At 33.4% G+C, this 21,032-nt stretch overlaps 3 protein-coding genes across 3 annotated transcripts; 2 read left to right on the top strand and 1 right to left on the bottom strand.

Annotated features, from left to right (window-relative positions):
- The first annotated feature begins 1,679 nt into the window (after positions 1-1,679).
- On the top strand, positions 1,680-5,339 carry LOC114366839 (39S ribosomal protein L46, mitochondrial-like). Its single transcript, XM_028323850.1, has 7 exons — positions 1,680-1,829; positions 2,493-2,639; positions 3,138-3,203; positions 4,144-4,218; positions 4,388-4,517; positions 4,600-4,725; positions 4,864-5,339. The coding sequence occupies exons 2-7, from the start codon at positions 2,494-2,496 to the stop codon at positions 5,005-5,007; spliced, it is 687 nt and encodes a 228-aa protein (XP_028179651.1). The 5' UTR covers positions 1,680-1,829; position 2,493; the 3' UTR covers positions 5,008-5,339.
- Positions 5,340-6,446: 1,107 nt separating this feature from the next.
- Positions 6,447-11,775, top strand: LOC114368717 (50S ribosomal protein L4-like). The gene is made up of 9 exons (XM_028325949.1): positions 6,447-6,602; positions 6,880-7,022; positions 7,138-7,190; positions 7,330-7,447; positions 8,360-8,508; positions 8,975-9,082; positions 9,206-9,325; positions 10,496-10,666; positions 11,332-11,775. The coding sequence occupies exons 2-9, from the start codon at positions 6,911-6,913 to the stop codon at positions 11,431-11,433; spliced, it is 933 nt and encodes a 310-aa protein (XP_028181750.1). The 5' UTR covers positions 6,447-6,602; positions 6,880-6,910; the 3' UTR covers positions 11,434-11,775.
- A 2,258-nt stretch (positions 11,776-14,033) lies between these two features.
- LOC114368068 (protein STRUBBELIG-RECEPTOR FAMILY 8-like) lies at positions 14,034-20,772 on the bottom strand. The gene is made up of 16 exons (XM_028325417.1): positions 20,426-20,772; positions 19,992-20,124; positions 19,641-19,712; positions 19,460-19,525; positions 19,258-19,329; positions 19,092-19,163; positions 18,512-18,583; positions 18,362-18,427; positions 18,226-18,291; positions 17,821-18,131; positions 16,963-17,219; positions 16,177-16,448; positions 15,897-16,032; positions 15,658-15,797; positions 15,382-15,538; positions 14,034-14,442 (listed from the first exon to the last, which is right to left on the bottom strand). The coding sequence occupies exons 1-16, from the start codon at positions 20,514-20,516 to the stop codon at positions 14,290-14,292; spliced, it is 2,136 nt and encodes a 711-aa protein (XP_028181218.1). The 5' UTR covers positions 20,517-20,772; the 3' UTR covers positions 14,034-14,289.
- Positions 20,773-21,032: the final 260 nt, after the last annotated feature.

Below are 21,032 nucleotides of genomic sequence, written 5' to 3'. Positions count from 1 at the left end.
TAAATAAATATTAAGTTTTAAAAAGTGTGATTTATTGAATGCATACGAAAGTAATGTTGCGTCTGTAATGATCCATCATATGATTGTTAATTACAAGCATCGATTTTGTAGTATGTATGATCATGATTAATTCTATGTTCAATTGATCCTTTGTGCAGAGAATCTTATTTTTCATAGAATCTATCAAAAAGCAAAGAAAAAAAAAAAGAAAAATCAAACAAAGATAATACTACCAACTTTATCAAAGATGTGTTCAAGTTTTGGAGTACTTGACTATACAAAAGATGATTTAACCATTGATGTGAGATTTGGAATGATTATCAAGAAAAACGAGCAAAGTGATTATCAATATACTTTAACATGTCGATGACATGCATTTAATGTTTCAATAAATGTCTCATCAACAAATGATAAGCATATGAAAAAAAATAAAGTCCTTTAGAAACAACAATTACTTCCTCATTTGTAAATAGAATAAGTTTTAAAGTCCTGAAGTTAGAGACCCGAAACATCCACATTTACAAGCATTTCAACTCTCTTTGTACGAGTTTTTATAAGCTTTTTTAACCTCTTAGAACACCTTCTAAATTTTGTGAATAGTGATTATTTGCTTCATTTGTATGCACATTTGTAAGATGACAACTATAGTCACATGCGAATCCTACTTTTAATAAATCTTTTGTTTTATTGAAGTTAAAAATGATTTTGTAGTAAAGAACACTTGAATTATTAACTCGAAAAGACTAGTATAAAAATTAGTTAGATAAAAGTTAAGAATAATTTATAAAAAAATAATTGTATCTTTAAAGATAGTTAAACTTAGTGAGTTATTAAAAATTAGATATAATTTTAGGGATTGAGACCAACCCATGTAAATCTATTGTGTTCATCTCTTTCTATTTACTTTTATTAACAGGCATTGAATTACTAGTTTTTTCGAAAATTGTCCTTCAAAAGCTATTGATAAAACCGTTTTATTAAACTATCGTCTGTGCCCTTTATAAAACCATGTCTATTTTTATAAGAAGGTTCTAAAAAAAAGTTTGATTTGTTCATAGACTACAATGAGAGCGTAAAAGGGATTTGTTATCCTTTAGAAGAGATTTTTTTGTGTAGAAGTAGTAGCATGGTGCAAAAGAGATTCTTTTATGGTCCTCATCCTTATGCATCCTAAGACGAAAAAATGTTTGAATCAAATTGTTAATCTCCTTTTATTTGTATTAATTGCTAATAAAGAAAATGATGGACAGACAAATTTATTTGAGAAGCCATGTTGCTAATCTTCTTCTATGGTCCTAATGCTTCTTTCCTCTTATTTTAAAATATATAGCTATATAATATTCGTTAAAATGTTTTACAATATATTTTTAATTAAAATATTTAGTAAAATGATTTTAATTTACGAATTTATCTTTCACTCACTCGTTAGTTGTTTTTAAATATATACTTAAATTTATAATTAAGAATAAAATGATGAGATAAATTCTTTTATATATATATATATATACATATATTAAAATATAATTTTTTATATTATTGTTTTAAAAAAATTATATAAAAATTCACATGTGTAAATAATTTTTTAAACAGGAATAAAATGATTTTATGAATTTTAATATAATTAAACGTTATTTATTAAAAAAATATTAAGTGAGTTGTAAACGTCATCGTTTAATCCTTGATGTTTTTTGCTTTTGCCCCCCTCTCTCTCTCCTACTTCCAAAACCCTTGTTCACTTCTCCAGTTGCCATTGCTGCAACAGCTATCTCATATTGTCCCGAAGAATGGAATGATATTGCGGGCTGATACGCTTCCATTCTTTGCTTAACGTAAGAAAGCTCTTTTCTTTCTCTATTTGGGCATTGCTATTGCTTTTATCTCTGCTTTGTATCCCCCTTTCTGATCCAAAGGAAATCCCCAACGCCATTACAGAAGTCAAACAGAGTTGCATCGAATTCATTATTTGCGTTGGAAACTTCTCAATTTATGTTGCGTCTGGGACAGTTTAAGTTACCAAATTGTTTTCTTAGATATTTATTTCTTCTATTTTTAAATCACTGTCGGGTTTAGATATAACATGAAATCAAGAGAATTTCAAGCTTATGTTGTTACTAGTTAGTGCTGTCTTTACTGAGATTTTGTTTTGAAATTTCAGTACTGATTTTTGTGTTTTATCGGCAAATGTTAGTTGTTAATTGTTAGTTTTTTGTTAGTGGCAAATTTGACAAATGTTAATTGTTAGTACTGATATGTGACATTAGAGTAAAAGATGCCAATTTTTTGAAACCATAAACCATGTGCTATTTTGTTGTGAATAGCAGCAGCAGCTGAGAAATATTATTTTTGTGTTGATTGCACTGGGAACAAGCTGTAAAGGCATCTATAAGAAACAGTAATAATGAAATTGATAATAGAAAATATTTTCCCTCTCCATTTGTTCATTTATTTGTTTTGATTCTTTTTGTGCATCTAATGGTTCTGCATACATCCAGGATGAAGATGTCATTGGTTCGACCTCTCTTGACAAAGCGAGGGTTCAGCACAAGCTCTGAGAACCTTGTTGCTTCTGTGCTCTTTGAGAGACTGCCAGTGGTCATTCCCAAAATTGACCCTGTAGTCTATGCATTTCAAGAATTCTCGTAACTTTCTCTCTGGTTTCATTGACTTTGATATTATGCTCTGCTTGGATAAAAAAAAATATACCTAAGATATAATGAATTGGGTATTTGGCCTTTATTTAGTCTTGGATTTGTAGTCATACTGTCATAGAAGATATTAATCCTATGTAGTTGTAGAATATATTAATCCACTTTTCAAGAAAAAAAGGTGTGCTGCTGTTGGAGGACCGTAGGGAAGGAAATGATGTCATGTCAAGCTGAAGTTTGCTCAAATTATATGAAATAAAAAAATAAGTAATATGTAATATTATCAGCATTTTCTTGAGTTCTTCCTCTTCTAATTTTAAAGATGGAAAAAATGAGGTTATGGCTTCAAACACGAGGAGTTGCTATTAATATTTCTTGGTTGAATGACTTTGTTGTGGTTTGCTTGGTAAACTTGAAGAACCTGTTTTAGCAGTGATTGCTATACTAACTGTATCTTTTTTTCTATTTTTTTCCTGGGGTTTGAATGGTTAGGTTTCGATGGCGACAACAATATCAACGCAGATATCCTGATGAATTTCTAGACAAATCTGATGCAAGGTATAAAGTGACAAGATTATGTCTATAGTTTTAATTTTTTGGTTATTTAAACTTAATTTAAAAGAGAGAGATCATTAGATGGGACTTTAATATTGTATATACAACAAATATATTTATAAGTTTCATGAGACTTGAAAAGATAAATACTTGAATAGTAAAAGATGATAGTTATATAACCAACATAATTGTTTTCTCTGTTAAAGTTCTATTTTATGTGAATTCTCTCAAATGGCTGTAAGGAAGGCATTTATCTATTTATTCCATAGAAAATGGGAAAGAATCATTGAGCGTATTGCTAGTTTGCTATACTGTGTAAAAAAATATTTCCTTCTTCCTCAAGACCAGCAAAATATCAAAACTATTATACATAAGAGGGGAATAAAAAGACAATAGACAACTAAACAAAAGTCAAAAACTATTTGTTAGAATAAATGAAAAAGTATCTAGTGATATCTTGATTATATTTTATTGTAATCTAGTCTCTCGTAGGAGTTAGGATTGTCTCCATATTTATTTATATTTGATGATTTGTTTCCTTATTTAATTAGAGTTATGATCTAGTATTAGTATTCTTAAATTTCGATTAAGTGCGTAACTCAATCTCACAAAATTTGGCTTAAGGCGCCTAACGCAATCTCACAAAACTAGCTTGTTAGGTGAGGATTGCCCAAGCCTTATAATGACTACATTGGCCATATCTTTAGTTGATGTAGGATCTCAACAAACCCTATAAAGTTAATGATATGATTAACAATTATTTAACTTGTTTTGCTAGATCTGACTCACTGGCTGTGATTATGATGCAATGACAAAAATGTTTCATATTCTTTTTGCCTCTTTCTCTGATTCTCGTTTTCCACATGCATGCATTGATACACAGCTAGCAATACAGATAGTTCCTTCTTTTCATATATTCTCATGAAAATTATATTACTTCCAGGGGGAAAGGTGATTATCAGATTGACTATGTGCCAGCACCACGAGTCACTGAAGCTGACAAAAACAATGATCGAAGGTAAACAATTTGAGTAGACTGACCACATGTGTAATTTACAGTAAGAAAATGTTTTATTTCAATTTTTGGAATTTATGAAGGAAAATGAATTCTATACAAGAGCAACCATCATGTCAATACTTGTGATTTCTCCAATGAAGTATTCTCTTGTTATTACTTGTATACTTAGGTCATTACAAAGAGCTCTTGATAGAAGACTATACCTTCTCCTCTATGGTATTGCATATGGTGCTCCAAGCGGGAAGCCTGTGTGGCATTTTCCTGAGAAAGTTTATGAATCCGAGGACAACATGCGCAAGGTTAAGTTTTAACATTATTATATGGATTTCCTCTTCTTATTTCTTTTTCTTCTTTTCCCTGTTAACTTTTGAAATTTTGCAGTGTGCAGAGTCTGCATTGAAGTCAGTCTTAGGAGATCTTTCTAATACATATTTTGTTGGAAATGCTCCAATGGCCCATACGGTTGTTCAGCCTACAGAAGACCAGTCTAGATCCACATCTTTTAAGGTATATTTTATAGGAACTTTGTGGTACTTCTGGTCTATTAATGGAAGGTTGGCATCTTTCAATATGTTATACTTGCCTCTTCATGTGAAAATTTATTGTACTTGCTTATTCTTTCTCTTTGCTGAAATCTTCTGCCAGAGATTCTTCTTCAAGTCTCAAGTTATTGCTAAAAACAAATTCAACATTGGAAAATGTGAGGATCATGTCTGGGTGACAAAGGATGAATTGATGGAGTATTTTCCCGAGCAAGCTGAGTTTTTGAACAAGATGATCATTAGCTGATGACAATGGAAGACAGTTAATTCAGTTGAAATTATTGCAAGCTCTGAATAACAATGAAGGACCTTGAAAGAAGATCAAGCTATCATAGTGTTTCTGGGCATAACTGAGGTTTTTCGATTGGAAGCTACACTTAACATCTCAAATTTGCCCAATTTTGTTGACAAGTCTGTTTGGATATCTATCTTAGCAGTTCACCACCAAGTTTTGTTTTAGAGTTCAAAGTAATACTTGTTTTCCTGAGTTCCCGAGAATGTCTCCACATTTTTGGTCTTGAACATTAGTCGCGGTTGCCTCCACATTAAGTTATATTTTAATAATTTTTTAATTGAAAATGTTTGTGTAAGGAAATGATGTTATCTACTAGAAACTTTTTTCAAAAAAAAAAAACCTACTAGAGACTTGCTTCTATCAAAAGAAAAAAGAAAAATGCCATTTATATTGAAATTGAGAAGAAAAAAAATGTGGAGAGTTAACTATTTGTGAATTTTTATATTAATTAAAGTATATTGAAATTAATACAGCAAAGCAAGTTACAGTTTTTTATTTTTATTTTTTTCCCTTACCAAAAAAAAAATGTTTATAATTAATTAGTTTTTTATTTAGCAATCATTAGACATATAGTTTGGGCGTGTGCTCAGATTTAAACGAGATTGGAACCGTTTTTCCTTGACTCATGAATTCAGTTTCAATGCTCTTATTTTTTTACTGAAACTTTCAATGCTCGTACATATTACGTGTACCTCCGATTTTTATTTTTTTTCCGGTAGGAAGTACACCCACATTTTTGCCCCCTTGGAAACCGGTTAATTTAATCAAATGATGTCTTAGGTGGTTTTTTTTTACCTCCATTGACAAGATTTACAGCTTCTGAAGATTCTGATTCAATGAAGGCATTATGAAGGTCGGCTTCTAAAGTGATAAATATTGTTTTATTCTGATTTGGTTGATTTTGTAACAGTGAAGGGTATTTCTTGTACCCATATTAATGATAATTGATTTTGTTTGAATGATAAAAAAAATAAGGCTGTACACCGCTTATAGTTGTAGAAAGGGACTATTTATTTACCAAACGATGAATAAAAAAGAATGGTGTCAATATAACAGGAATAAGTTAGTTTCTCCAAATGTGATAAAACAAGATTTAATTTTTTTATTAAGAGAGGTAACTACATTTAACATTCACTATATCTCAAATATGATTGTTTTTAAACGATAATACATGAAAGAAAAAGAAGGTATTCAAGGCATAAAAGTCTAAACACAAATCTATAGAATATAGAAAATTGACTAACATGTCTAATGTTTTTCCAAGCCGAAAATAACAAATAAAGAAAGTCAAGTGTAACAAAAAATAAATAAAGAAAGCCAAGTAAGTAAGAAAATAATTGTTGGGCTAAAAAGTCTAAATTCAAGCCCGTTTTTAACCTAATAGCCCAGAGAGGCCCATTAATCAGAGCCACCCTTTGTAAACGTTAACGAGCTCGGGAGCAGCTTCCATGGAGGCATAGACGGAGATGCAGTCATGAACAGGACAAAGTTCAGATTCTTCTTCTGAGCAAAATTTTGGGGCAGCAACTAACTAAATCCTCAAAACAGTAACTCTTTTTCTTTTTTCCTCATATCATGCTCAGTGGTTGAAGTAGCATCAGATTGTGTTTGATACCTGTTTTTACTTTTCACACTGTTTTGAGGGGCCTATTTGTGGTGAAAATACTGTTAGATATGTTATGTGGCAGTTGGTTGTGCGAATTTAAGTTGCGTCCAATGTGTTTGATGAAATGTCTCAGTTCCTTATCTGCTTTATTTTGAGCACTTAAACTAATTTTAAGCTTTATTCTTACCGTGGCCTCTGCTCTGGATTTCGAATGGAAGGTGCAATCTAGTGAAGATTGTTGGGTCAGTTATGGCAGCGTTGATTTCCAAAAGGATCCTACGTTGTTCTTCTGGGTCCTTGCATTCACTAGGACGATGTTACTTTGATTCACCTGGGTTTGCCTCTATTTATAAACCACGTGGTAAGACCTTCATGTAGTTTCTTAATTGTAGAGAGTTGTCATTTGCCGCCAATTCGAAATTTGTTTTTGCTTTTGTGAATATTTATATATACGATTATTTTATTTTTGTACACAGATGTATGCGGCGGTTTATCTGGGGAGAGAATGTTTTCTGCAGATCGTTCTTTGGTACATTGCGATTGCATTTGTTTTTTCTTCTATATTTGCAATTTCTTTCAGGATGAAGGATTAATCAATGAAGTTCTCTCTTATGCTGGTTGTTTACTGATTATTCTTTAATAATGTGGCGTAGTGTTTTTAAATGTAGGTCGGGTCCATGGTCCGGCAGTTTTCTACTTCTATTTTAACTCCCGGAGATGATGATAGTGCATTTCCGTCTGATTTATTGTCCAAAAAGATTCTGGCAACATCCGAGCGTACTATTGGTATGAAGGATAATTTCTAGGATTTTGTACATAAATATACAATATACCAGTGCTTCATTTTGCTGATTTTGATATTTATTTCTGAAAGGAGATTAATCAACTGACAGCCAGGTGTGCATTCCAGTGTTGTTTAGATTATTGAGATATGGGATAATTTTTTGTTCTTGTCCATTTTCTATGATCTAGACTAATATCTTCCATGTCAATGTTTTTATTCTCCTTTAGGGTTTAGGGTTCTTCTTTAGTTATACTTCTTGGCAGTCTTCTGATGAATAGGTTGAAGATGCATAATTTTCTCCAATGATCTAATTGACTGAATGTATTTCTATGTATATTACATGTCAGAAGACTCAGAACTTAAGAACATGTTTATGCCTAAAGTTAGATTCAATGAATGCATTATGTAACTATTCCTTGACATTTTCTATAGCTTTGTTCTCAAATGGATCCTGCGAGTCAGAACTTAATATTTTATGCATGCTTAATGATCTGCTTCTGCTCTGAAATTAAAGGAATTTGCGGCTAGGTTTAACTTTTGTGTCCTCCACTAAAATTATATACTTAATATCCTATGTAAGTTAGCAATTGCTTTCTCTAGTTCTTAACTGCATGTAGGGCCATAACCTTGTTATTATTGGAAATCATGGTGGGGTTGCAGGAAATCTTGGTGGAGGTGCATAAGTAACACTCTTCCATATAAACTATGTAGTATGTACCATAGTGTCACTGGTTAGGATTCTCCTTATTACTAATCAAAATTTTGAGTGCATCTTTGATTATTTCTCTGTTTTCTTCACTACCTACCGTCTTTCATGACAAACTGTCTAGTCTTTATGGCGGCATGTGCTGATTGATGTCTCAATAAGATCCAAGAGACCAAGATTGTCATTAATCCGGTTGATTATGATGTAGGGCTTTGCCAGGATCTTTTAATTCCAGTAACCAACTTTCATAATGAAGACAAGGGCTATATGGTTTTACCTGGAGATGTTTTTGATTTGCCTATTCGGAAGGACATTATTCATCGTGTTGTTAGGTGGCAGCTTGCAAAACGACAACAGGTAGTGACTGCTTCATATTTTGAAATTTAATGCTTGTTTGTCATTGTCATTGGACATGTGCAATCCAGTGGAAATGCTGTATTTCTTAGGCAAGATGACGATTTTTTTCTATATTGGCTTAGCAATTGTGGGATGTATTCTGTTGTTAAATGATGGAGATACGTAATCATTTCCCCCCTTTTTTCACTTGGATTTGCACGGAAATTGATTACGGGGATGGAGTTGAATAGGAAATTGGGATTGGGGGGGGGGGGGGGGAGACAAGCATTTGGGTTTGGGACAAAACTACGATTTGGCATGTCTATTCAATTTTTTAAAGTTTGAAATGTTTCCACAATGCTTTTTCATTTATTAGTTGAAAACAGTATTTGGATATATAATTTATCTAGCGGATCTAAATTTAGCTATGAAAACTCTCCATGAGAATGTTATGTATTTCCTTATTGATAACTGATTTGATCAACAGGGGACTCACTCAACAAAAACTATCAGTGAGGTCAGTGGCACTGGGAGAAAACCTTGGAATCAAAAGGGAACTGGTAGAGCAAGGCATGGTTCATTGCGTGGGCCTCAGGTAGTGAAGCATTCTGCTCATTACTTGCTAGTCCATCTTTATTCCTTCTTTCTTCTCATTTTTTTGTGTTCTTATTGTCCATTTTTAGCAGTTGAAATTAACAAACTTAATGAATGGTAACAGTTCAGGGGTGGTGCCACCATGCATGGCCCTAAGCCCCGAAGCCATGCTTTCAAAGTCAATAAGAAGGTTCGACGTCTAGGGCTGAAGATTGCTTTATCAGCTCGTGCAGCAGAAGGAAAGGCAAGTCTCCTCCCCAACCCGTGTCCCCACTCACCATCAAAAAATAAAAAGTGTTACCTTCCCTAAATTATTCTATCTGCTGCATGAGTGTACATTCTTGCTAATAGTCAATATAGTGTAATTTTTCAGTTTTCACTTCTGGAAGATTTTGTTTTTAATATATGCAAGTATATTGTTTATTTAACGATTTAGCAGCCTAACTGCCAAGATACAGGATATTATTATTTCTTTTAAGGGTTTCTTTTGTTATTGATATTGATATAAATATTGAAATTAAAGGTATCATTTAGTGAAGTGCATTGTGTAGTAGGTTTGCATTTAATATTTCATATGAATGTTCTCAGCCTCAACCTTCTTGATTGACGATCATATTTGTTTTATTCCCTCTTTGACTTTTGAATCATATCATTTAATGTTAACATATTTCATTTATTTTAAAAGTAATCAACTGCAGGATGTTCTTTCAAATGAACACCACATGTGTAGAGACAAAAAATAGACTGCAATATCTTCACAGAATTGTGGTTGGGTGTATGGGGAATTAAGTAGGAACCAAAGAGTCAGGGTTCTAGAGTTAACACATGGCATCTGAGTGCAAAGTCCCTTGCGATCATTTATGTTAACTGTACTTTACTAAACAATGCTCAAAATACATGCCCCCTTTATGTTAACTGTACTTTACTAAGCAATGCTCAAAATACATGCCCCCGCTAAACTTGGCACTATAGAATCTGGTTGTTAAAAGGTGGCAAGCTAGTCATGCGACTAAATAATACAGTAAAACCATATAAAGAAGTGTAACTGGAGTACTGGACACTAGAAAATAATTCAAATCACAAAAGGGAAATGCTACTATATATGTCGGCTGTCATGTCCTTTAGTGCTTTCTTAATGTGAGTTTGAGTTGCATGGTTCTTTTGGGCATGTATCCCTATCCTCATCATAGGCTGTAGTTTACATTACCAAAATGCCTTTGTCGTGATTCTAGTGGGATATACTAGATTGCGTATTCTTTTAGCTCTTTTCACATAAGTTTTTTTTTATCCCATAATTATCTTGTGTGTACTGTTTGTAATCCTTATTTATTGGTTTGCTCTTGCATTATATGTTTAAATAAGAGTTTCTTCATGCTAATGTACACTAATCTCTGGGTAATTTTTTTTTATACAGCTTCTTGTTTTTGAGGATCTGGCGGTTCCCACACATAAAACCAAGAATATTGTGAATTATTACAATCAAATGGAGGATACCAAGAAACTGCTGCTTGTAGATGGCGCTATAGATGAAAAGTTAAAATTATCTACACAAAATCTACACTATGTTAACGTACTTCCCTCCATTGTAAGTTTGTATTTTATCCACGTTGCTTCTGTCATAGCTCAAATGGAACTTTACATTGTAAATTTCATTTGAAATTTATGTTATGCTTCTGGGAGCCAAAACATTTACCAAGCCTTATACTTGGTGGGATCAGATACATGGATTAATAATCAATAGCTACTGTTGAAATTTCACATTGACCATAGATATGGCTAAAGTAGAGAGCTATAAGGGTTTGGGTAATCCTCACTTCATGAGCAGATGCTAGCATTTAGGGTTAATTACGCCTAGCCTAAATTCAAGATGAATGGTAGCAGAGCCTATTATAGATTTGATATTGGGTCAACTTCAACTTCGATTGTAAAAAAAAAAAAAAAAAACTGGCTCGCAGCTTTTGCAGTGCAATCTTCACACTCTAGTCTAGACATCCATCCCTGGGTGAGAGATTGTGTTGAGATCTCACATCGATTATAGATATGACTAAAATAGAGTTTATAAGGACTTAGTATATAAGCTCTCATTTGTATACATTTTTCATTCAATTAAAACAATTTCATTTTTCTTTCAGATCATTTTCTTCCTCCACGAGCTCTGCCATATTTCATAACAATCATTATGTGGCGATTTTTCATGTGCATAAACCACAAATAATGTTGAAATTTCCTTTGTTTAACATTTTTTTGTAGGGCTTGAATGTCTACAGCATTTTGCTGCATGATACATTGGTGATGTCCCGAGCTGCTGTGAGCAAAATTGTTGAGCGCATGCATACTCCAATAAATCGTTGAGGCTGTAACTTTTTATTGTGCTTCGCTTCATTTACTCGGAAATAGGAACATTTCTGTAGCAACATAAAAAGATCCAATGAGAATATCTTTGGTACGAGGTGTCTGTTTTAATTACATAAGTTAGGCAAGTTATGCCATTTTGCCCATGTTGAAGGTTGGAACTTAGGAACTTGATGATCGAAATTTGACGTTCATGTGATTAGGTTTATCTTGTTTTCCGGTGGTTGAATCTCATTTTTCAATTCTTTCACATGCATAGGATCTGATAAACCTGTACATCATTCATGACCTAGTGTCCTTCATTCATGAATTTAACCAATATAGTTTGTCTTTGGCTTTCAATGGTTTAATTGGATTAGGCAGCACCAAGGGTGTGGCTGTTCAAAAGTTTGGTGCCTTTTTACCCTCTTGGATGCTTCCTTACTTATTGGTGCTTCTTAGTCACAATGCAGTCTGCCGGAGCAAGACTATAGTTTTGAGGCCCTGAGGTTGTAAATCACTTCAATGTGTGCAGTGCAATCACCAAGACCTTAGTTGGGCTTCTCTTATCATATTTTCCTATCCGTTACATGATGGCAAGTAATGGCATCTATATTGTGCTGATCTTGATACAACAGTAAAAACATCTATATTAGTGAGAAAATTTATGTTTCGTATCAACAATAATCTCTTGAATTTCTTAGCAAAACTATTTTTCTTTTAATAGAAACTTGATAATTATTTTAGGTTATGTTTGGATTGGTAGTAGAGAATGAAACAATATATTATAATATAACAGAGCTAATGGGTTGGAATCGGATGGATTAAAAGTACCGTTTCATTGTTTGGGTAATTTTTTATAATAAAATGGAACAAATATTTTATTCCATCATTTGGAAAAAGAATGAAGCGAAGCAAATTTAATTTTTTATTTCCTATATCACCTTAATTTATTATAATGAGATACTTATTTCTATTCTCAAGTTCATGGCTAACGCCACATCATTAGTTTTGGTCCGCAAGTATCATTTTAGATACTTTATCATTAAGTTGAAAAGATCACCCTTTAGTAGTTTATAACATTTCAAATAATGACTAAAGTTGGCATTCTTAAGTTTTGCTTCCTGGTAGGATGATTTGTCATGATTGTCATAAAATTTAGAAGTGTAATAAAAATAGGAGGCCTATCTAATGAGAACTTGAGAGGTAAGTGGCATAAATTTTAATCTTACATCTATTCACAAATTATCAAAATCGTTTTAATTAGTTTTAATCTTAATCATCCATTTAAATTTGCTCAACGCACACTATCATCTTTTACTTGATATGCTTCCTATAAACTAAATGTAATATTGTTAAAGTTTCTAGAATCATCAAAATTCTGAAATTGTCTTGTATAATGAGATTGAGACTTAACAAACTGTGTTTATATTAATGAAACACGTATTTTTGAATTGAATAAAAAAGAAAGGGTATGTGATAGGCTTCGGTAGGGTAATGTTTCTAACTCTTACTAGTCATAAAGTCCAAATTTTTTGGTCGTGATAAAAAAACTTATCATATTTTTTAGTTTTTATCCTCATATATTATCTTCGTTTTTCATGTTTAAGTTTTAAATTTTGTATTACTTTAAAGTTCAAACTGAGAAGGTTCTTTATTCTTCAATAATTTTAGACAATAATTAGATCAATTCTAAGTATTGATATTTTTTTATTAAAATATGTATTTAAATTATAATCTTATACATCTGATTAATTTATTTATCTAAAATATGATAAAGAAGATATATAATGAACATAATCAAAGATACTTAAAAAACTACATAAAAAGGTCAAAATAAATGGGGAAAAAGACAAAAGTAGAAGAAGAGTCTACATAGTAATGTGTAATTATACATTATATATGAATTCAAAGTTTTTTCTTTAAAAAAATGAAAGGGTGATCAGGATCGATCATATTGAAAAAAAAAAAAGATAAACATGGAAATCAAACCGATTATAATTGGTGTGCTTCATGTTGTAAGTTGTAACGTATATTCACCATAAAATCTCACCAAATTGTTTATTGAGGCATGGCACTGAGGCCCAGAAATCACAAGAGTGATTATCTGTTCGAACCAACCAAACTCGCTTTCTACACAAATTTTCAATTCTCCATTTCATATTTTGAACCGTGTGAACGTCCCAAGGGTTCCCAAACACGGTCTAATTAAAAAGGAAAAGGACTTATCTGTAAATTAAAAATCATTCCAAGGCCATGCAGAAGAAGAAAACAACAAAGTGCTAAAAATGGATAGGAAAACGCCAAATGCTTGTTTCATTGAGAGGGTGGGAATGGAATACAATTAGGGAACAACAAAAAGTAGGACCCGTCCAAATGCATGCACCGTCATAATAATAATAATAATAATAATAATAATAATAATAATAATAATCCAACTCATTACAAATAGCATCCACTCCCTTTTCCGAGGCCTTTTATGTGATTGTGTCGGTAGTTGGAATTTCATCAGTGCATGCCAACAAAGCCTATAACTCATAAAGTTCGTTCGTAATACAATTTTTTTTTTTATAAAACCTATTTTGCATCAAGGCAAGAAATAATATTAATAATAATAATAATAATAGTAATGGACTTTCAATTAAATTACATTATATTACAGCATGGCAAATCAATTAAAATATACAGCTTATTTTCCATAGTGTTAAATGGTGTGTGAAAAATTCCAACGCGTAATTAGTATCTAGAATTTGTTTTTGATTGATGATACATTTTCACAAACTTTTCTACTCCTTACTTCCAGTGTTTTTGTAGTAGTAATTTTTTAGCCGGGAAACTGCACAAAATTGCAAAAGATCACTAGAGGCACTATGACATTTAAAATGACATGTCCATGGCATCATGGTCTGGGGTCTTGTGACCAAAACCAGATTCCTCACTTGGTCGTCTTTTAACCACACTTGCTCTTTGCACTAACCGAACCAATGCTTGCACCACCTCAGACATCGGAGGTCGAAATTCGGGTTCCGGCTGTGCACACAATCAAAATCATTAGTAACATCTTTTGAAGAATTATGATGATTGCAACAACACCAACTAAGTTTACGTGCACCATTTGGTCAACAATGCCAATTATTACAAGGGTCCCGTTAAGGTTGCATTAAATAGACCCTATTGAATGCATTTAATTACTTGAAAAAGCAAGTGTCAAATGGCTTGTACTACTACTTTACAATGAAAATTGACAACAATCAAACCTTTGTCCCACTAGGTGGAATGAGCAACACAAATCAAACAATCAAGCCGTGATGTTCTCTAGTGAATAGTGTCTATAAACAATCCATTCAACTTTATTATCTTCTTAATAGATTTGCCAATAGTTCTTCTCGGTTTTCATTTACCTCTAACAGGACTGTCCATGCTACCTCAACTTTCCCTCTAATGCACTCATTCTTACTCTTGTCCCAAATTTCTGCATTTCCCTTTACCTCTAGTAGTAGGACTACCCTCCATCTGATCTAGTCTTCTTAGTGGACCTCGTTCTCGTTGGACTTTTCCACACATGTCCATACCTCGTAAGGCAAGATTCTACCACTTTTTCTAAAGTAGATGCTACCTCAACTTTCTCTTTAATGCATTCATTCCTAACCTTGTCTAATATGTCTACTATATGAATCTTATTGTTTTGTTGGTATTTTATGCCCAACACTTGGTTTCATATAGCAATACTTAAACTTGAGCAGTACTTTTTGTCACATATAACACTAGAGGCACTCCTCCATTTCATTCAATAAAAAATTTCTACTTTCGTTTCCCTTAACTAATGCCCTTTGGTACCAGTTAGCATTTGCCCTATTATAAAGACTAAACTATAGTGCAGAAATAAATGCACGAGTGCAGTAAATGGAATAGGTACTAAAACAAGTTGCTAGCCATTTGTTGTTCATTTGGTCATTAGAGAAGCTTTACCTGAACACAGAGGGCAATGATATCAGCAAAGCGTGACAGTGACTTTGCAGGATACATGCCGTTCAAAGTAGGATCAACCATTTTGGCCAAGGCATCTATATCATGGAGTTGTGGTGTAGCCCACCTCACAAGTGACTGCTCTGATCGAACCCGTGAACTAAACTTGCAAAAATTACAAATGAATGTAAGAAGCCATACAGAAAAGAAAGATAATAATGAAGGATAAACATTTAAGTGATGGACATGATTTCTTTACATCAAGTATGGTAGGCTCACCTGTCAAGTGGCTTCCGACCAGTCAATAGTTCCAGCATAACCACCCCAAAGCTGTAAACATCACTTTTTACAGTGTATACTCCAGATAATGCAAACTCAGGAGCACTATAACCAAATGAACCGACCATCTGAGTTGATACCTGTTAAAACTCAATGATGGTAATCAAAGAAGTGAGAAATAAAAGATACAAAAACAATGTTCAGCTGTGCATGAAGGAAACAAAAGCTTCTTCTCCAACCTGCCGCTCAGTGTTTGGTGTCAAAGCAGCTAAACCACAGTCAGACAGGTGAGGATTGAGCTCCTCATCAAGTAATATATTTGCAGATTTGAAATTTCTATGTACAACAGAAGGCAAGCACACTTCATGCAGGTACCTGACATACAAAGCATAACTCAAGAAATTAGCCTGAATGTGATATGCTAACTCACTCTACTTGAGGGAAAAACAGGGGGGTCGGGTAGCCAGTCAAGGCCATGCCAAAGAGAGACTTAATATGTCAGATGTGAATGAAACATACTCTAAAGCCCGGGCTGTGCCAAGTGCTATGCGTACACGGGCATTCCAAGACAAATCCTTGCTGCTATCTTCAGCAAAATGGAGCATGTCATGCAGATTTCCATTTGCTATATACTCATAAACTAGAAGTCGTTGGCCATGCTCTGCACAATATCCAGCCAATGTCACAATGTTTGGGTGCCGCAAGCGTGACATATTTGAAACAGCTTCAAGAAAATTGTCTTCCTCCTGTAATGACAAAGCTGAGTTGTCGATCTTCTTAATAGCCATTACCTAAACATAAGCAAATATCGGAACCATTAGCATAATAACATATTATAGTGTCCATAGCTTTTATTTTATAGGGATAAAAATAATTTTCTCCAAGTTCAAATTCATAAGAAAATAAAAAATAGCCATAATAAAAAAAGAAAATGAAGAGATAGGCAGAGAGTAGATGGATCATTGTGCAGCCTTAGTGAATAAAGAGGCACTATGAAGCCAAATATTTCATTACTTGTGATTGCACAACATATATGCTACAAATATAATGATAATAAAAAAAATTAAAAATTCAAACCAAATTAAAGGTTAAAAACAACAAAAGAGGAAAAAAGAAACATTATTTAAAATGCAGCAAAACCAAAATTACTGATGAAGAAAAATGTCTATAAATCATCAAGAACTGGTTCAACCAATTGAAGATCCAGCTGGTAATTTAATAGGCATTTTTGTTCCATACATAACAAGAATAAATTCCAAAAATGCAGTAGGAAGGTTGATAACAAATGCAACACTAAAAGGTTACCTTTCCATTTGGAAAATCAGCCCTGTAAACTCGGCCAAGAGAACCTTCACCAATAATAAATTCTTGACTAAAGCTATTTGTTGCACTTTGGAGAGAAGCAACTGTGTATGATGTAGAAGTTATAGGGGATTTCATCTGCTTTACAGATCCACTTTTTACAGCTACCCTCTCAACTGTCACATTTTCTGCTGGACGAGGCTTGAGATCTGTAACAACAGCAGCACTTTTTACCCTCTGCTCTTGCATCTGAGGAGTTACTGAAAGCACAAAACCCAAAAGAAAAGCTGAACTGGTTAGGATGCATATATACCACCCTTAAGCTCAAAACAATAAATAAATAGTAATGATTATGAAGTGAAGGAGCATTTACAAAAACAGATTCAAAGGGTAATGCAAATGAATTTTGTAAGAGAATAAAGAAAAATTCCACTATACCATTTTTAATACAAAACAGATGTAATTAAGTGGGTGTTTGCTTGCACGTTTGATATGGGCATTTTTTCAGCACATTCACGTCAAATCTCAAGTTTACACAGATGCTACAATGTAATGCCTTGGTCTTGACATGCATCTACACTTAGCTGACGTTAAACCAAGCATGCTATAAAACTATAATGGAGCAAATGCTCTATGCATGGAATTTACACCAAATACAAAGCTCCAAATCCCAATTTCTCTCAATTTGGCCTTATAAACACCTTACTTTATAGTTTCCACCTTTAGTGCCTCCAAATATCAACATTCAACAAAGATTGGAGTAAACTAATGCACATACCATTTTAAACTACATTTTGACAAAGAAACCAAATTACAGAATCATAATATATATATATGGAAACAAAAAGAAAGGGAAATCACCATTAATAACTCCACGAGGAAGGCTCCCACTAAAATTTCTTGCACCCTTTTTCTTCCCCTTTTGCTTTCGGATACAGAAAACAAGAGCAAGGAACACAATAGCAGCCACCAGTACTGAACCTAAAACAATGCCTATGACAGCCCCCACTGTCAAACCCTTATGGCCATTAGATTTTTCATTATCAGAAGCTTGTGTTTTATTATGTGAACCAGATCCAGAATGATGACGTCTATGAGATCCACTGGGAGGAGGTGAAGTAACTGTCGGCGGAAGAGGAGCAGGACGGTTCTCAAAAGAATTTCCATCGTATCTAGTTAATATTTAAAGAGTCACATTAACCACATTGCTGAAGCTATGCATTAGAAAACAGATAGGCATTTCAAACAACAATCCATAATACTTACATGAAATTATGGATGGAACTAAGCTCATGGGGTATCCATCCACTGAAATTATTGTTTGCAACATTTCTGGAAAAGTATAGAGCAACATTAGAAACTGAATGCAGATAATTCAAGGCCCAAAGGGTGAAGAACTTACAAAGTATCCAAAGGCAAACCAACGAGAGCACTAAGAGAACCAGTCAACTGGTTCTTCTGCAAGAAACTACAAAAGAATTTCGATAAGCATTAAATTAACATTTACTGAAAATTTCTACCAGTTCATCAATTAAAACATCATCCAACTTACAGAGAAGAAAGATTGGCCAATGCACCAACTGAAGGAGGAAGATCCCCAGAGAAGTTATTGAATGATAGATCCCTATGTCAATGACAATGAATGCAACCAATCATCAAATAGAATCCATCATAAAACTACTATTAGTTAGTCAGTTATAATTATCAAAACAACCAATGACTATAAAAGGTTTCAGAATGAAACTATTCCTCTCACTAGTGAAGGGATTTCCATTGGAACATAAACTTTATGTTAATATGGTAAATGAATTTGAATCCTGATATATGATTAATAAAAAAAATGACCATGCAGTTCAAGTATTAAGTCAATCCATGAACATGGTCAGAGTCCAATCCAAAACTAAAAAAATTGAACTCAAAACCAATAATAGCTCAAACCTAAAAGTTAAAAGTCCCTCTGATTCAGCCAACAAAAAACGTCTGTTCATATATTTCGAAAAAAGAAGAGCATCGAAATTGATTAACCATGGCCACAAATCAGTACAGTAAGCATTATTTTCTTAGTCAGAACACTAAGAAAATGAAATAAATGATGGGAAAGTGGAATGAAGAAACTATGTAAGATATCTTACAGGGTGCCAAGATCTTGAAGACTAGCAAATATATCACCAACTGTCATGGAGAGTGCATTATTGCTTAAATTCCTAAAAACCACAAGAAAATACAGTAAGTGCGCTCCAACGTATGATCCAATTGAATATTATGAAATAAAAATGTGTACATTCAAAAGAAACTTACAAATAATTGAGTGAACCCATGGCAGAAATGGAATAAGGAAGATTTCCAGATAAATTATTTCTTGCAAAATTCCTGATTGTCCCAATTGAAAAGCAATGGCACAGTTCAGCAACAGAAAAAAATAATTAACATTTCAAATAAAGTAGAAAAGTGAAAATGATCAACAAAATGAAATGAGCGTGTAATTGTAGGCAAACATTACAGGCTTGTAAGATTGGGCGGCAACTGGTAGGGAATTGTATCATGGATCTTGTTATCACTTAAGTCACTACAAAAACACAAAAATAAGAATTAAAAAACCAATAACCAGTTTACCAGCATATATCAAAACAATGAAGATTATGTATAGTGCAGCACAAAACAACAGAATAAAATTATCTCACAGGTCTCTGAGTGACATAAGGTCTGAAAGCAAGTACCCCAGAGTCCCATCGAGTCCTAAACCTGAGAGTTTACTATCCAGCATCACAACAGAGAGATCAGTTAGTTTTCTCAACCACAATCAAGGTTTTAAAAAACGGTCAGCGACTGCGATTTTAGCCATGACATCAAGTCTTTCAGACTCGCGGCAGCGACCGCATAGCGAATCAGCCACATTTGTCTGCAGCAATTTCCCATTGCAACAAAACCCCAACCACAATTTAAAACCTTGATTGCAAAACAAATTTTTAAACAACAAACAAACATATAAAATAAATAAATCAGAAATGTGCAATATAAAGTGAATCTCTTACATGGAAACAACGGCTGATCCCTCACACGTTACCCCTTTCCATGACTCTCCACATGGATCACCACCACCGATTTTCCAACCCGTTAGCTGAGTTGGACTATTCAACACATTGTACATGACCTCAAGAGCTTGAACTGCAACAGAAAAAAAAAACAATAAAAACTACCAACAGAGAGCAAAAATAAAAAAAGACCGTGTTTTGAATGAAAAAACACCCACCCGTAACTTCATTATTTGCATTACAACACTCCCTATTCACCCAGAGTTAACAAAACAAAATCAAGCCCCAAAAATCCAATGTCCTCAACACAAAATCCAAACTTTATCTCAAAACCATACAGATTAAGTCATTCAACACCGATCACATCAATCAACCGCAGAATGATCACTCCAACAAAAAAAAACGGAGAAAGAACAACAATAATAATATATTACCATCAGAAGGGTCAGTGGTGGCGAGGGAAAGAGGAAGAGCAACGAAGATGAAAGAGAAACAGAGAGCAAGAGGGAAACTAGGACGAGCCATTGCGTTCAGAAGCGTGGTTCAGGTGCGGAGAGGCACATGCAGAGTATCATGGAGGCGAAAGAAGAAGTAGAAGTAGAAGTAGAAGTAGAAGCAGTAGTTGAGTTTCAGATCGCGACTGGTTGTACAAGGCAAGGCCATTAAAGAAAGGGACAGATATTGGAGATTCGAAGCTTGCTCAGTCTAATGAAGAGAGAGAATATCATAAGCAAAAGCAGCACGAGAGTGTTCAGTGTGTGAGTTTCTGCGTGTCGGCCAAAATAACAAAACAAGACAAGTAATAATAATCTTAGTATACAAAAAATACTATAATATTCTGTACGTACTAATAATAATAAATTCACCAAAATAATAATAATAATAGTCCATCGGTTAATATAAGGACTCAATTACCCAATTTATTAAATTTTAAAAAAAATAATTAATAATAATAAATTTATCTTTAAATTTATAATTTTTTTAAAATTATTTTTGTTATTAATACTTTTATCTTTCAATGACTTGTTGACATATTTTATT

Source organism: Glycine soja, chromosome 9 (genome assembly GCF_004193775.1).
Source record: "Glycine soja cultivar W05 chromosome 9, ASM419377v2, whole genome shotgun sequence".
Classification (NCBI taxonomy): domain Eukaryota; kingdom Viridiplantae; phylum Streptophyta; class Magnoliopsida; order Fabales; family Fabaceae; genus Glycine; species Glycine soja.
Note: the sequence above shows the minus strand (reverse complement) of the source record. Positions and strands in the feature narration are given on the sequence as shown.